The sequence below is a fragment of the Cupressus sempervirens genome, chromosome 4 (genome assembly GCF_028749045.1).
Source record: "Cupressus sempervirens isolate cs-2001-9-10 chromosome 4, ASM2874904v1, whole genome shotgun sequence".
Lineage (NCBI taxonomy): Eukaryota > Viridiplantae > Streptophyta > Pinopsida > Cupressales > Cupressaceae > Cupressus > Cupressus sempervirens.
In genome coordinates this window covers 263,666,496-263,684,868 of record NC_143121.1, presented here as the reverse complement: position 1 = coordinate 263,684,868, position 18,373 = coordinate 263,666,496, and the positions used below count along the sequence as shown (strand labels likewise).

The 18,373-nt window shown below is 32.5% G+C and overlaps 1 protein-coding gene across 1 annotated transcript in view; it reads left to right on the top strand.

Annotated features, from left to right (window-relative positions):
• The window catches only part of LOC149561013 (copper ion binding protein), a 71,532-nt gene extending 61,686 nt beyond the window's left edge, over window positions 1–9,846 (top strand). Inside the window, exon 3 of the mRNA XM_089824927.1 lies at window positions 9,482–9,846. Coding sequence (XP_089681053.1) covers window positions 9,482–9,661 — 180 coding nt within the window. The 3' untranslated portion in view covers window positions 9,662–9,846. The remainder of the gene's footprint in view (window positions 1–9,481) is intronic.
• The last annotated feature ends 8,527 nt before the right edge of the window (window positions 9,847–18,373 follow it).

Here is an 18,373-nt window from a genome sequence, read left to right as displayed (position 1 = left end):
TATGAGAAAATGGGTTTTAAAGGCTTTAAAATGAGTAGCGCCCAAGTTTTAGACAAAGAAGAAATGTTGGTGGTCTAACTTGGTGGGCAGTGAGTGCTTGTGGGCCTTGCTAAGCAACCCTTTAATGTGGATGATTTTTACATGGGCGGTTTGTTGACTTTGATTATGGCTAGCACCTGCAAAATGGGTGGTTGACATTCCAATGGCTGATGCTCCTTCAAATGGGTGGCCGCATCTTTTGAAAAAAAATAAATTTTAATTTAAAAAAATGATATTGCTTCAATTTTCCTGTTGAGGTAGAGGCAAGCAAATTATCGCCATAGATAGTTTTGAGCACCGAAATAGGCTGAATTTGTTCCTCGGTCCTTCTGAATGCAATGGAAGGGTCTGTTAGGCATTAAAATTGCTCCGTTTTGTGTACCCTCCTCTAGATCTGAGCTCCAAGCATGTGTTTGTAATTGATGCAAATGAATTCCGATTTGGATGAATCAAAAGTCGATTTTGACTTTTTGAACCTTCTGGACGCAATAGAATTGTTAGAATGGGTCTATGAATCCACCAAAGTGCTGCAATCAACATATCAAGAAAACACACATATATGCAAAAGAGAGATTATTGGGTCTTCATAAATCCTTTATGATTTTCCAGTTCATATAGAAATGCAAGAGAAGAGCATACACGATTTTCCAAGACCTCTAATAAAAATAATCCACTCTTTCAAAATTGCTCTAATACCATGTTAGAATCTGGGTAAAACAAATAAAAACCTGAATCTAATGAAAGATAATGTAAATGCTCCAAGACATAATAGCATCAATATTTTCTAATATGTAATAGATAAGAGCTAGCCTACTTAGATAGGAAAGAGCTAGGAGGATACTTGGACAAGACTGAGACAAGTGTCTTAACTTGGAGGAAGTGGAGTCCAGATAGAATCAACCACCTACTATCGACCTACAGTTTAAAAGGGTGGTGTCCAAATTGGAATTAACCACGTGTGATATCTTGGGAGTAGTTGGAGTCAAAACGATGACTCACATTATTCTCCTAATAATAATATCCAAGAATACATAATTCCTCCTAATTTATGAGCTCACTTAAGTAAACTTAGTATAAGAGTGAAATGGAAAAGAACTATTAACTCTAACAATTACTTATAGAATATCACACGACTTGATGTTCTGGAAGGCCATTACTCACAGTTTTTGGTGAATAGCTTGCACCTCAACATTCTGGAAGGCCATTACTCAAAGAGTATTTGGTGAATATCATCTGATACCTTGAGAGGCCAATACTCATGATATCATATGTGATATCAAACATTTTTGAGTAATTGGTGAATATCATATATTTTGGGAGAGCAATACTCATGATATCAGATGTGATATCAAAACTTTTTGAGTACTTGGTGGATATCGAATGTTGATATTTTGGGGGACCAAGACTCATGGTATCAAATGTGATATCAAACCTTATTCGAGTATTTGGTGACTATCAAGTGTTGATATTTTGGAAGATCAATACTCTTCATATCAAATGTGATATCAAAATGTTGAATATCTTCTAATTGAAGATATTCGTATAGTACATTGAGTTAACATATGGTCATGTGTTTATCCTCCCTAGCAAAGAGGGAGTGTTGGTGTTTTGTAGCATTACTCGGTTAAATTACATCAAGATATATATAGATATCTATTATGTTAATGAATAGACATGTCCCCTATAGGGACATGTCCATTTTCTCACACTCTTATAAATATAAGAGGTGGCTGCAATTGGAAAACACATACCAATTTGGCAGTGCTTAGTACATTTGCAGCGATCCTCCATGAAAACCAACAATAAGTGCAATATTTGTGATCTTGAATAGCTCAGATTCCACAATTTGTCATTTGAAACAAATTAACAACAATTTTGATTTATATATGATACCTAAATATTTAGAGATATTTTTAAAATATGAAAGAATTCAAGTATTTAAGATAAATTGTTCACAATATCACTATTTTTATGTTTGGGAAACAACATAGCTAGCTTGAGCAAGATAGTTTGCTCTAGAAAAGCCTCTTTTTCTCCCATAACTATCAGGCTGCAATTTTTAAAATTTTATATAATTAACAATTAATAAATAATATAAAATATATAATATTCTTTTTTTTAAAATTAATAATTTAGCTTTGGATTTCTCCCAGCTAGTGCATAAACAGAGCACATTTACAAACATTCTCCAATTTCATTGATAATGGTAGAATAAAAATGAATGAAGAAAAAACAAAATTGGAAACTAGGTAGAGGAAAGGACTTGCCTTTCACTATTGAGGCATTGGTGCTGAACAAAACCTTTACAAATATTTTTGTTGTCTCCAAAACTAACAACCAAATTCCTTCTACCCATTAAGCCATTCCCAATGCATCCCCAAATGGGATGAGAACCAGTGTCAAACAAATTGTTTTACATGTTAAAATCCCCGAGTTGCCTCTGATGTTGAAAACCTACTACCGGCTGGGTTTCTAGAAGGCACCCAAATTAAGGATTGCACACAGTGCAATAACCCCAATGTGATTTCAAGAACTTAATCTTTGGAATTGTGGACATACCTCCTAAAGAAAATGGCGCTTTCCATAAAATCCTTTTGAAGGAAAAAATTGATTTGGCCAAAAAAAAGTGGCTGATGATGTGCATGATTGGCATCTTGTAATGCCTTGGTATGGAACCCAAAAGAAATTAACCTTAAGTGTTACTAAGTTTGTTAAATCTTTTTTTTAAAGATTAAGACAAGAGATAATAAAGTGGAAGCAATAACTCGCATATATACAAACAAAGCATAAACAAATTACATCTCTTAAGGGTTCTATGACGTTGAATCACATACATAAGTTTTATTAATACTAAATTTGATACGTAACAAAATCCACATCATAGAATAACCACAAGTATGAATCCAATGTAATAATATACAATTACATAAGATGCCGCATGGCATAACCTGCTGCATAAGCATCATGAATAAATACATCTTCTCAAAAGATCAACAACCAAGTACAGTACATCAAAATATCACCATCGAACATAAACATAAGATCAGAATGAAAGGAACAACTGCACAAGTACATCCAACAACGACGTTTAGGTGTGAGATCTCAATGGTATAAGAAACACTACCACCTGATTTCATGGAACCTAAATGGCCCACTCCCACCATGCTAAGGAGATAATCTCAAGTCCCATATGAATATCAATCTAAAAGTCATAACCAACATCTAGGTCAAGGAAAACCTAATAGAAATCTATCTTAAAGGTACCAAGACACAAGTAACATCTAAACCCAAAGGCATCACAGACACGTAGGAAATCTACTATTTTAAGTGGACAAGTGTCATCGCATGAGTCAACTCTAAGGTTACCTTGACAGTCTCTCTGGGCCTCGACCCCCTAGTGAATCTATGTGGCATCCGTATCCTTTCGTACATACAAGGTATGCTAATAAGGTAAAGTCGCAACCAAGCATCCTCTCTACTCCAATCCTAGTCTATACTAGCACTCGAGGCATGTCTTATTAATTCATTTTAAACCCATTTAATGAAATGTTATCACTTACCAAGAACAACCTACAATGGGTTACCCAAGCAGCTTCTTTAAGGCTTTGACCTCCATTGCAAGTCACTTCCCAACATACATAAAAATTATCTACCCTAAGCTCATAAAAAGTACAATTCATAAAATCACAATATTTAAGTCAGTCCTATTCAAGCAATTGGAAATCACCAAAAGATATTTGATTGAAACGTGATAGGTTACACCAAGAAAATCACACTATTCATCTCAATCCTATACACCCTGGCAGCCTCTCTGGGCCCCGACCCCCTAGTGACTCTATGCAGCATCCGTATCCTTTTGTACATACAAGGTATGCTAATAAGGTAAAGTCGCAACCAAGCATCCTCTCTACTCCAATCCTAGCCTATACTAGCACTTGAGGCATGTCTTATTAATTCATTTTAAACCCATTTAATGAAATGTTATCACTTACCAAGAACAACCTACAATGGGTTACCCAAGCAGCGTCTTTAAGGCTCCGACCTCCATTGCAAGTCACTTCCCAACATACATAAAAATTATCTACCCTAAGCTCATAAAAAGTACAATTCATAAAATCACAATATTCATGTTAGTCCTATTCAAGCAACTGGAAAGCACCAAAAGATATTTGATTGAAACGTGATAGGTTACACCAAGAAAATCACACTATTCATCTCAATCCTATACAAGCATCTGGAAAGCACTAGCAACTGATTAAAACTCATCATAGAATTACGTGAATATATCACAATGGTTGGGAATAAAAGATAATGACCAAATAACATATATCACAACCTCATAGATCAAACACCTAACCATGACATCACATACAACATCATAAAACAATAACTCCTAGGCCTTTGGTAAACATCCAAAACTGGTCCACACTAAGTCAAACCCAACCCTAATAAAATAAACCATACATCACATCAAGTAATTTAACAAGTGTTTTCATAGTTCATTTGTTTGAAAACATATAAGTTTAATTACAATGGGTTCAAGTTTTATTTTGTTTTCAAAGTATTATAGTTGATAAGGTTTTCAAGTTCACAAGTATCTCAAAAGACAACAATCCTTAAGAATCATCTAAATATAAAAACCCATTTTTTTTTATATAAAAAGAACTACCATTTAACAAAATCCAAACTTCATTAAAATTTCCCAATTTGAAATTAAATTAAGTGATAATTATAACCAAAACTTCAAATAAGATATTATTAAAATTAAATAATAATTATTAAATTATTAGAATAATAATAATTAAATTATTAATAAAATAATATTAATTAATTTTATCTTTGCTCCATGGGGAGGTGTTTCCTAGAGTTTTACCCTCGTACCCGTACTGGGTACGAAACGGGGACGTGGGTACCCCTTTTGGCAATCCCCCGTGTCGTGCCAAATGGGCAATTTGAGGTATCGCCCTCGAAACGTCGTTTCTTGTTTCGTTAGAAACTTGGGTACGAAAATCTGTACCGGGAACGCCATTCCAGTCCCTCCAGCGTCCCCAAAACCTCGTCCGGTCCCCTTTTTCCCAGCACGCGGTCAGTGTTGAGTAAAGTTTTAAAAAAATATATATTTTTAATCTTGATAGTTTCGATTTCCATGTATTCTACGGTGAATGGTTTATCAATGTTATGATATGCATATTTGAAATACATCTCTAAAGTATAATACTCCATATATAATTTTTTTAAAATCCCTTATATTTTATAGCCGCCCCCTAAATTTTGGCTTTGACCTGTACTCGTACTAGAAACATGTTGCTGTCCCCTAAAACGTCCCTGTCCCAGTCCCAGAAACTCCACGAAGCATAGAATTTTATTAATAACAATAACTACTAAAACTAATAATATAATAATAATATTGAATATATTAATTATATTATTTAAAAACTATATAGTAGAAACTAATTTCATTTAAAAACGAAATAATAATAAAATTTTGAAAAACTTTTTAAAGGCTTGTAGGCTGGTTACGGTAGCAAGCTACAACCTTGGTTGTTGCTTTGGCAGCCTCGACTGTCGTGGCAGCTACAACTACTAACAATTGCCTTGGCTGCACCAAGTTGCATGAGCAGTAGGGGGGACGGGGGGGTCGTGGCTCTCGTTTCCCATTTAATTTTTTTTGATATATATTTTTAAATAGAACAAAAAATCCAGCCCCCCCTCAACAAATGGAAATGTATCATATAAATTTGCAATTACCACAACAATTTTCGAATAACTATGTTATATATATATAATTCCATGATAGATTTGATAGGGCAACATAATTGAAACAATCAAATTTAATAAAAAAACTCCTATATATGTATATATATTTAATTCCATGATAGATCTGATAGGGCAACATAATTGAAACAATCAAATTTAATAATAAAAAACTCCTTTTCTTTTTCAACACTATCCTAATCTTAAATTTCTAAAACATTCCAATTTCTAGTTAAGAATTTCTCAGTAGATTTCTCTCACGGACAATTCAATAATGAATAAACAAGATTCCTCAAATAAGGGTTTCAACAAATCCATTTCTACAACAAGATTCTCACACAAGCATGAAGAAGACAGAGGAAAGATTCGGAAACAACTACTTTGATAATCTTAAGCAACATTCCTACCTCGATCTGATGCTAACTAGATGAATGCTCGGACATTGCAAGAATTTCCGTCTCCTCGAAAACCCTTTCCTAGAAATTTGCTTCTTCAAATTTATGTGTGGAGAAATGGACTCTAATTTCTTAATAAAGAGCTTTCTCTTTTAGGGTTTTGGTTTTACAATCATGCAGACCTTTTTTCTTTATTATTTTAATTTATTTTAATTTCATGTGCAAATTTTTGCCTTTTAATTAAAATAAACTTTATTTAATTTATTCTCTCTTCTTTTTATCAAGTCTCAAGATGTATTTAATAGTATATTTATTAATTTAAATAATAATAAAATTTAGAGTTCATTAATTAAAATGAAACTCCTAAATTAATTAAATAATTTTTTTTGGATAGATAAGCGGCCGAAGCCTAGGTTATTTATTATTATTATTAAGATTAATTATTATTATGTGTTAATCGCGAGTAGATTCGAACCCAAGACCTCCCCGATGAGAGGTTCGCAATTTACCAATGCGTTGTAGGCTCTTGCCTTAAATTAATTAAATTAAATATTATTACGCCAAATTTGAAACTTTAATTAAATCTTTTAATTAATTAAATATAATTAAAATTTGATTTTTTCTTTATAAATTTTCGTTAAATTAAATCATTTGACACTCTTTTAATTTGATTTAAAATTATATCTTTTAATACTTTTTTAATTTGATATAATTATAACCGAAAATCACAACAAACCCATAAAACTAAATAAGAAAATTCATTTTAAAGATAGTACTAAATCAAATTCAAGGGTGAAAATATCGAATTCATGTCACTAGATGAATTTAGAAGGGTAAATAACTTAGACACTTGTTCTATTTTTTAGGAAAATTGGCTTAGGTTTAGGATTTGGACTTGAGAACTATCTCGCATCTTTACCATTGAGATATTTTGATAGGGCACGCTCATCTTGGCAATTCAGGGAAGTTGATGCTCGGTACTTGCAATCTCCATAAAACCTGAGCACGTGCACATACATATAAATCTAAACTAAACAAGCATAGGGATAACTTTAAAAATCCCCCCTTGGAAAAATGTTTAAAATCGTGGCGAATCCAACATTATTTTAGGGGCAAAAAATTAATTTGAATTGGCGATTTTATTTTCCAAAATCGGAAATTTTTAAATTTTATTGGCGATTTTTTTTCTCGTTCTATTATAATTTTGTAAAATCGTGGCGAATCTTTAATCATTTCAAAAAATCGCGACCAAAAGTAAAAATATATAGAAACCATAAATTTGTATCATCCAAGATATAATAACCCTATTTAATGACCATTAGATGATCCTAAATCAACGGTCCAAATCCCATTTCGGGCTAAAAGGTTAAAAGTAGAGAAAGTTTCAGAGAGAGTTTCAGAAATAACGACACTTGTCCATAGTATAATCTATTTTGGGCCAAAGATTAGAAGGATGAAAAATTCCTAAGAAAGTCTCTAGAATAGAGACACTTGTCAAATATATGTACTTTACCTATAATCTCACTTAAAGTTTTACCATAGATTGGCAAATGTGACCATCAATTAAGACATGCTTCGGAAATTGTGAGCGAAAACATTTAATTTGCCACGTGGAAAGATTAGATTCCATTGTCGAAGTCATCGTCAAAATAAAAATGATTATGTATCATTATTGGCAATTGGTTTTGAGCATCCGATCCAGTTTTTGTAAATTGTGGGCGATGTCGCCACCCAAAAAGTGCCAAAAACTTTGCCAAATTCAGGGTCCCCGATGAGTGAAATTATCCATTTGGTGAATATTCGCCACTAAAATAAACCTTGAATATGCAATGGTGGAGAGTGGTGCATTGTGTAGATCCCAACTAGCAGGTGACTACGACTCCCTCCTTCAACCACATCAGAAACGTCAACCATAAAGTAAAACTTACATGTACAATATACACATGCAAGTACGAGGTAAGTATCCATAGAAAATTGCACATAAATCATCCCTCTAACTATCATCATGAAATAAGTGAAATCACTATATGAACATACGAAGCATCATCATTCCAAGGATAAACATAAACTCATGAAATAACTTAGTATCAAGTAGCTGATCACATTTATAAACTAAGTATGAAATAACATCCAATCAAATCAGTTAACTGAGTACTACTAAATCATAAAACATAACCATAAAGATGGCCTAAAATAATTCGGCAAAATAACATGAAAAGTAAACTAGGGGTAGGGATTACACATCCCTTCTTGATTCAGATCTTCCTGAGGATTTACAGATTGTATTACATCTTATCTAAGAAAAACAGTAAACTTGGTGTTGGGGTGAGCAGTTGGAGTGGAGAGGAAAACAGTCCAACCAGGTGAACTAGGGCTACTGGAGAATTTCTTTTGCAGTAGTAGAGGCTGAAGAAATACCAAACACATAAAAATTCTGCAACATCAAGATGGACTTGAAGGGCATACTGGCCTCATAACTATAGGAGAGCCAAATTTCAATTTTGTTTCCAGCAAAATCAGGCATCTTAAAATAGTATCTTTCAATTGGCAACTTACAGCCCGAATGTGAGGCAGTTTACAGCAGGATTGTGATGGACTTGTGAGTGTGTAGACAGAGCGCTGAATGGGAGGCAGTTTACACTTGGATCTTGGATAAAGTTGGAGAAGAGCTAGTGACTGCGGTTTAGAAACAAGGAGGTTGCTTGGTGGCTTGCGAGCACAAGTTGAGATCTCGGAGGTTTCTACCAGAGAGTGTGGATCTGGACTAGCTTGGGTTTGGATTGGATCTTGAGAGATCTTGGAGAAAAGTTATTGTAATTGCTATTGGATTTTCAAGTATAATAAAATTGCTTAGGAAGTATTTTGTCATCTCTTTGTCTCCTTATTGTGGCATTTTCAGTTATGAGTTGGTAGGGTGGTGTGGCCCTTAATCAAGTGGTACCAGAGCAGTAACTTCATCAGGTACTTAGAAGTCTATTGTGAATGGCTTAAAAATTAAAGGCTGTATTAGTAAAATATTCAGTAGCTTTAATTAGGTGCCTGTGAAGGTACTTCTACAGATCCAACTGCATGAAATACCAATTTTGTTGCTTGGACAAGGACGACTAATTCCAGAGTTCTAATAAATGTAGATTTAAGGATAACCTCCTGATTTTTTGAAAATTTATGTTGTCCCTTGTATTGTACGTGATACGATGTATTTGTAGATATCAATACACGAGTTGTATTTACCTTGTTTTACTCCAATGTCTTTTGAATGCGGCCTGACAACATAGCTAACGATGAATTTCCAGGGACACAAGCCACAGGGAGAGAAACAATCTGCCTCAGATGGTGCAGCTGGAAGCCAGTCATCTGAAAATGTATCAAGGGACAAGACGAAGAACTATGCAATTGTTGCCAGTGTGGCTGCTGTTGCTGCTGGCATCTGGTGGTATACCTCTTCAAAGCCTAAAGAAAAAGAGCAAGCCTAAATTTTATCGATGTCAACAGTTTTCTTTTGTTTGATTACAGTTGGCTTTGACTCCACCCATATGTGAAAAAAGAAGGGCTTGGGATATTTTAGTAATGCTGATGAGGAACACTCTTTTTTATGTTGTTGACTCGGACACTGTAAATAATAAATGTGGCGGTACCTTAAAATGTTGTGATATTTTAACTGTAGCGCAATCATGCATGTTGAAATTCCCCTAATTAAAAATGGTAGTAAAGCTCGTGTTTTTATCATAAACAAAAAGGCTCATTTGCAATTCATAGCCTGTTAAAAATAGCCAGTCAGGATGCCAGTTCAGAGATTGAATGCATAGTAACATATGTGCACTTTTCGGTCATTATGTTTAAGCAGCCGTAGTGTATCTAATGTAGGAAATGAGTTTGATAAAAAATTCAGTTTATCTGATAATGAAGGGTTCCCTGATATATTTCATTTCGCCGCCTCGTTGCTTCCGTCTCGTCTTCCCAATAATTTGCTTTAATAAATTGAATAATTTATTTAATTACGCCTAATTACGCCTAAGGCGTACCTATACTCGAGTTGTCCAGTTTCAAAATCCAATCTCCGATCAGAAGTGCCATGAATCTAGCCGTCTATTATCTTTAGTATATTTGACTGCTGGTACCGGTTCACCCAATAATTTTTCTGTTTACTCTACCACTCCTTCCGGTACCATTATTAGACTCCCTTTCTGAAGCGTTTCTATTTACAAAACATTTCAATTTACTCTAATTTTTCTGATTTAACGTGGTCCCCGATATGTTAAGCTATGGTCAACAAAGAATGGCGTGCCACTGCCATGGATGCACAACCATTTTTTTTGTTTATCTTTTGCCTATCTAATAATCTATTTGATCAAATATGTATTAATCTATTTTTTATATTATAAATTAGTAACATATAAAAATAAATAAAAGTTTAGCTATTAATCTCTTTTTATTGGCATTGTAACAATAAAATAAATAAATAAATAATTAGCTCATTTATAAGTTCATATATTTATTTTAGAATGATTCTAAATCAATATAAGTATATAATAAACAGAGAATAATCTAGATTAATAAAAATATATAATAAATCATATATAAACTTTTATTTAATGATGAAAAGATTATAATATTAGAAAATAATTATAAATCAGTAATATATGCACTTGTCATTTAGTTATTGATGATTATTTTTATCACCATTGTTGAACTCACTACACTATACATTATATATGTGATTGCAAACCATGCATAGGTAAGAATTTAGTAAGTATTAAAATTGCAAACTTAGAAAGAGTTCCAATTTTAAGTTGTAAAAATCATTTACCATCTCTTGTTAGTCTATTATAAGGGCATAGTTTTCTTGATACTTAAGTTGCTTTTAAATATAATTTCATATAGACCCATATAGAGTATCATTGAGCAAGACATCATTTGGTGTTGTTGAGCTCATTATACAATGGAAGTAGGGTTGGGGCTTTCCCCCCACATATCATTGCATCATTGAAATGTACATTACAAATATTAAATGTCATCCTAGGGTTTAAAGTGATGATTTTGAGATTATATATGGACAAAAGAGGCCAATTTGTTGGGGCTTAATATAGAGGGGGTATTTCGATCCACAAAGTCAATAGGGGAAGATCAAAAGTAAGGTTGATACAAATGGATCAAATCAACATTTGGCTATTTAGGAGAATAATTACTTTCTTTAGCAAGCGCAAGAGCCTTGACATGTTGCCTTCATCAATGTTCTCATATACTACAACTTCATCTTTTGTAGAAGAAAGTTGGGGTTAACATTGATTCCTTTTCTTTCTTTGCTTTAAGAATGAGAATGGAAGGAACTACTAAATGTTGAGAGATACGAGGTGTTGAGAACTTGCATCATTTTCCTTTACAGGATTTTCGAGGTTGAACCAAAAAATACATGTGAGTTAGGAGTGTAGAGGATTCCCAATCTAGGATGTGGTTCACTAGTCACCCATAGGTAGGAAGAGTTATTGTCTCCATAGGCAATGAAGGATACTTTAGAGTAGCAATCACAAAGGATCCTAAATTATTACCTATATATATATATATATATATATATATATATATATATATATATATATATATATGTATGTATGTATGTATGTATGTATGTATGTATGTATGTATGTATGTATATATATGTATGTATGTATATATATATATGTATATGTATGTATATGTATGTACCTGTATATATGTATATATACATGTATATATGTATATGTATATATATATATATATATATATATATATATATATATACATATATACATATATATATATATACATATATACATATACATATACATATATAAATATACATACATATATAAATATACATACATATATATATATATATATATATATATATATATATATATATATATATATATATGTATGTATGTATGTATATATATATATATATATATATATATATATGTATGTATATATATATATATATATATATATATATATATATATATGTATGTATATATATATATATATATATATATATATATATATGTATATATGTATATATATATATATATATATATACATACATACGTACGTATGTATGTATGTATGTATGTATGTATGTATGTATGTGAGTTTGAACTTTTGGTAGGTAAGGAATACAGGATATCTTGATAAGCTGAGTGGTTGAGGTTTTTGAGGTTAAAAGCAATCAAGAGTGAAGTTCTTACAATTAGCTAAAGGTTGGAAAAGACAATGATGCATTTTTGTAGTGTGCATAGAAAGAGAAATTCAAACACTTACGATATTCATGGATGTGAGACAAGGATAATACAACTTCCCATGCAATTGGTCTAAATTAGAGATAATAGTAAAAGAAACTTCTAAGCACTTGATTCAATTTAACCATCATGCACCTTGATCGAGACCTTGGATTTATCACGTGTCTTGATATAATTCACGTGTAAAGATATTCTTCCATTGACAAATACTATACATATTAGATCAATAAGCATTTCATATGAGAGTTTGTCTTTGATTTTCATAGTAATGTTTAATAGACCATTAAACACGATTATGACAACCTTTGAGATAAAGGTGGCTTTGGGTTCACATATAGGCTTAGGTTTCTCTTGGTCTATCGAATTTATAATGTAGTTGGTTTCATTGGATATGTAATTGGTGACTATATATAATTATTCATTTTATGCTAAATAGATTGCTAGTGTGGGCAGACAAACAATTAGTAAAGCTTTGCAAGTTTTGATTAGGTTGTACTATAGACTTATTCCTCTTATGCTCAACAATTATATTAGAATAAGGTATTGAATTCCTTTTCATATGCATACATTTCATTATGTCAGGCTCAAGATGACAAAAATGTGGATTAAAGGATTTTAAGTCGAAGGAAGATGGTAAAAATTTTTGAGGTTTCTACAAGATGGATATAGGAAAGCTTCATTAAATTGTTGTTAATCAATTAAAACATAATGCCTTGCAAGTACTCATAAAGATGTACAAAGTTGTGATGTTCAAATCATTTAGTAGAATAAAAAGCTACAATTGAAGTTGTTTCAAGGAAACTTGAGTTCCAATGTTGTTGAAAGAATTGTAGTTGTTTATTATAATGATTTCTATTTTATTTTCTTAAGCCTTTGTATGTTTGATTAGTATCTTCATACTTAGTCAATTTTTTCTAAGCATTGTGTTTGCAATGTCATAAATTAGTCAATGTAACTTGTAGCCAAATATTGTCTTTAAAATGTTGCAAGAACTTATCAGCGAGTAGTTGTTGAGAACCCACAATTGAGTTATCAGGCTATTTCCAAAAAGTTTCTTTCAAGGATCTATGAAGGATTTTTGTAAGTATTTTTGGTTAAAGAACACATAATTGCATAAAATGAAAAATGTTTTTACTTCAATATGAGGTTCACATTTTCTATTGTATATCTCAAAATGAGGAACTTCAATGTTTTGTGGGAGTTGGGTTTGAAGAATCTCAATGAAAATTAGACTACTTGTGATGTATGAAGGGACAATTGATTGAGACTGGGTTATGTTGGTCAATTGTTGTAAAGATGATACATTTTGTTAACAAATGGGTTATATTAGCTTTTGTGGGGGTATTGTTTTGTCATGGAGGATTTGAAGGAATAACATGGTATGTAAGTGAAACATTGTGCTAAGTGGGTAGAGGAGATAGTTGACACATGTTTTGAGACACAAAAGGGAGATTTATTGAATGTAGAGCATAAACTTATTCTTTTATAGGATTAGCCCCATTACTCACATGGATAACATTACCATTTTGTGCAATAGTAGCTATAATGGAAGCTATGTACGTAGAAACATTGACTTTTAATATAGGTAAAGACATTAATATCTCCACTTGTGTTGGAGGAGCAAAATTTCCCCATACTTCCACACAACTAGCTAATTCCATAACATTTTCATTCATAGTGTGATCTATGCTACATAGAACTTGTACACTGTGTACATCACCTTGTATCAACTTCATTTGAATCTGACTCAATGAGACTTCTCTACCCAAGTGCTCTTGACTCACAAATTGTCAAAATATTTTCCAATTCCTTTTATATTGTAATTGATAATTCATTAGACACTTGCATTTAAGGGTCGTACTCATCATGAGAAGCATGAGGGGAATGATTCTTAGTAATGATGGACAAGATAGGTGCTATACTATAAATGACGATTCACCCAAGCTCTTAGGTGAGGAATATGTTAACACTTTGCCTCAAGCTCAACACCATTAACATTTAAACAATGAGAAGTCACGAGTTGGTTACTAATTTATTTTCATTGGGATATTGATTGATAACAATGTGTTATGAAAATCACAAACAAGTATATGCTTTGGCACACAATTCATTTAGGAAAGAAAGAAGAAAAGATAGTTGTAAGGGTAAAGAAATTTGTTTATGCACACAATTCCTTAAATTAATTTATTGCAGATGTAAACAATGATAATACATTCACTTAGAAAATGTTATGAGATGATATATATTATGCAATGAACAAAAAACTATCTCTAAATCTATTTTTATTTTATTTTATAAAATCAATCTAAAATAATGCAAGTTGTCCAAAATGAAATGATTGAGAAATGCATTTTTAAACCTAGGACTGAAAACTAAGAACCATTTCCCATGTTAGATATAATTTCATTTGGGAATAATCCATTAGGCTCAAATTTAGTCCTTGAGGATAGCTAATCATTTTTCTTGATTGTTCCACTTTATGATTTGATATTATTATGATAAAAGATGATGCAAAATAGACAAATATCAACATAAATAGATAAATCTAGAATAGTAAACCAAAATGTAAAGTTAGATCTACAAGGGGATGGAATGAGGAATCTATTTATGAAATCAAAACCTATAAATGATGGACTATGAAGCTAGGTGTCTTACTCCTATAGATCACTTCCTCAAAAATTTAGCTAGAAACCATTGTACCATAAAGCTAACCACTTTATCCTAGGGTTTTCTCTTGCTTAAAATCTAGAATTGTGTGTCTCAATCCACATTGCATAATTATGTCACCATTGATAATAGATTCATAACCTACACAAAGAGAGGGAAAATATTGTGCTATATGGGTTCTTGCCTAAATTAAGCTTTGGATAAGTTTTTGCTTCCACTGTAACAATGTTGGATGGAAGAGCAATTATCCTGTAGGGAAAAAATTGAAAAACTTAAAAGAAATGTTTGAATTGAAATGTTATGACACTGATAAGTAGGAGATATTTTCCACAACAATGTAAATTGTGATATTGCTACTAGGTTTCAATTGTGTATTTCATGAGTCAAACTCATTAAACCATGTTTCATGAGTAGTGTTTCACCTGAACCCATTTCTCATGAGAATTAATGGACAACTTAGCACTTATTGGCTCTAGGTGATTCTCAAAGAGGTGAAGCATTGGGACTTCATATGAGGTCACCCATCCTAGTATTACTCTAGCTCAAGTGCAATTAACTACATAGTTTCATCCATGGATTAACCCACTCTATCTGTAACCCCATTTGTAAAACCTTAATCATGTATTGTTCTTTATGAATCATTCATTAGAAAGCACCTTAAGCTCATCACTTGATAAGAAGGAGCTATTTTCCATAAGTCAAATAGTGCTATTGTTGTTGGGATGGGCGACCTCTCGGGGAGTCTCGATAGTTCACCTCTGTGAGCATCACCTAGATCCAGTGAATGCTAAGTGTTCCATTCATTCTCACAAAAGATGGGTTCATATGATTCACCACTCATGAAACATGGGTTAGTACTACTCCATCTTGAGTGCACTTAACTACATAGTTTCATCAATGGTTAAATCCAATTTGCTTGCAACCCCATTTGTAAAACCTTCACTAAGTGCTGTGCCTTATGAACTATTAACTACAAAGACACCTAAACTAATTAAATGATAATTAGGAGATATTTTCCACAAGTCATATTGTGATATTGCTAATGGGATGGGTGATCTCTCAAGAAGTCTCGATGCTTCATTTGTGTGAGCATCACTCAGATTCAATGAGTGCTAAGTGTTCCATTCATTCTCATGAGAGATGGGTCCATGTGAACCACTACTTATGAAACATGGGTCAATGAGTTTGACTCAAGAATTGCATAGTTAAATCCTGATAGAAATATCACAATGTTACACTAATTTTAATATGAACTTCTTTCTCGAAGCATCATATAGATCTTGATGTTGCTTGGTAGAATTTAATACACACATTCATCCATGAATGAACACATGAAACTTGATCATGGTTACTAAAATTCAATGCTTGAATTCTTGACTTTAAATTTCTCCTCAATTTCCTTAAAGATGTCTGATCAAATGCTTTTGAGAGAAAATTATAGCTTGAGCTAGGTGATGTTTGAATGAACTGAGTGAGTTTTAGTTTACACAAATTACAATGATTTGGATATAAATTTTGAAGAAGTCTCACATTAGGAAGCACTTTCACTCTTTAATCTATCAATCGTTAGAAGTTCATGTTTGGCCTCCTAACCTAAAATGGCCAAGTGACATTGTCTAGGAGGCATATGAAACTAGGTACTATAGTTTAGAAGGTCCATGGAACTAAGTACCATATTCTTGGACTTTTGAACTTTGATACGTGTCAATAAGCCTAAAATTATTTTGGGCTTCTTGAGATGACCATGCATTAAGAACAACTTGACATGAAATAGGGGAATGAGGGACAACGACCAAAGTGAACCAAAAATAAGTTGAAGATATATAAGGATATAAATTATGACACTAAAAAAATACCCACCGTATAAAATAACTTTGAACTACATATTCAGGGGAGAAATACCATGTACCTGCACATGCAAAACATACCTAAAACGTGTATATAATAGTTAAAACATGAATATAAGTGGCTTCGCTTAGTGACCCCAAGTCATAGAACATGTGTTTGTGGCATACTAAATAATCGCCTTATTAAAAAAAATCACCTCAAACTCCTTTTTTTGTCATACCCCTTGAATACACACCCAATACCCCCCACACTTGTTTTCCTATATAAACCCCACCTCTGCCCCAAGAAAACCCCCCTTCCCTTTATTCAGGAAATATATTACCCCATTTATTTCCCTATTTTGAACTTCCCATTATGTACACACATGATATTATCTTACCTCTTCAGGGGAGAAATATCATGTACCTGCACATGCACAAATACCTAAAACATCTATATAATAGTTAACGCATGACTACAAGAGGCTTCACTTAGTGAACCCAATTCATAGCACATGTATTCGTGCAATATTAAAGAATCACCTTATTAAAAAAATATCGCCTCAAACTTCTTTTTTGTCATACGCCTTGAATACACACCGAAACACCCCCCCACCTCACCCCCACACTCATTTTCCTATATAACCCCCACTCCTGCCCCAAGAAAACCCCCCTTCCCTTTATTTAGGAAATATATTGCCCCATTTTTTCCCCTATTTTAAACTTCCCATTATGTACACACATGACATTGTCTCACCTCTTCACTGAAGACCCCCTGAGCATCACATAATCACCCAATGTATACATCATAAAAACTTATAGATTAATGCAATCTAAGAGCTATATAATCTTAGTAATTTACATGTGTAAAAATGAGAACCATTACACACTTCTTTATATAGAAATAAACAAAAAAGAGTATGAATTATGTTCAAGAATAAACATATTAATAACACAAGTATATCAAATTAGGCACCATGACCTAGGTTCTAGTATAAAATAACATGTTTTAAACATCTTCAACTAAAAATAATCAACTTTTGATCAACAAGTTAGTGTCCAAAACAAGACTATCAACATGACAATGCAAGAGACAATGTAGAAAATGAGATAAATACAATAGATCTAACCCTCTTACTAATTCTCAAGAGGTCTACATTAGTACCATTCAACAATTGTACTACATAGGAATATTCAACATAACTATTTTTTGAGTTCACAACTAATTTTTTGTAGTCCCAAAACTAACGGTGTTAATAATATAGGACAAGATTTCTGGTGAATGCAATGATAGATTTTTAGACATACATAAAGTTGTTAATCAATAGCAATCTTCCCTCTTTCATGGATGAAAAAAAGTACAAAACAAGAAGTAAATGAGTGTAGATGAAAAAAAGTACTATCTATGATAACCTTATAGTAC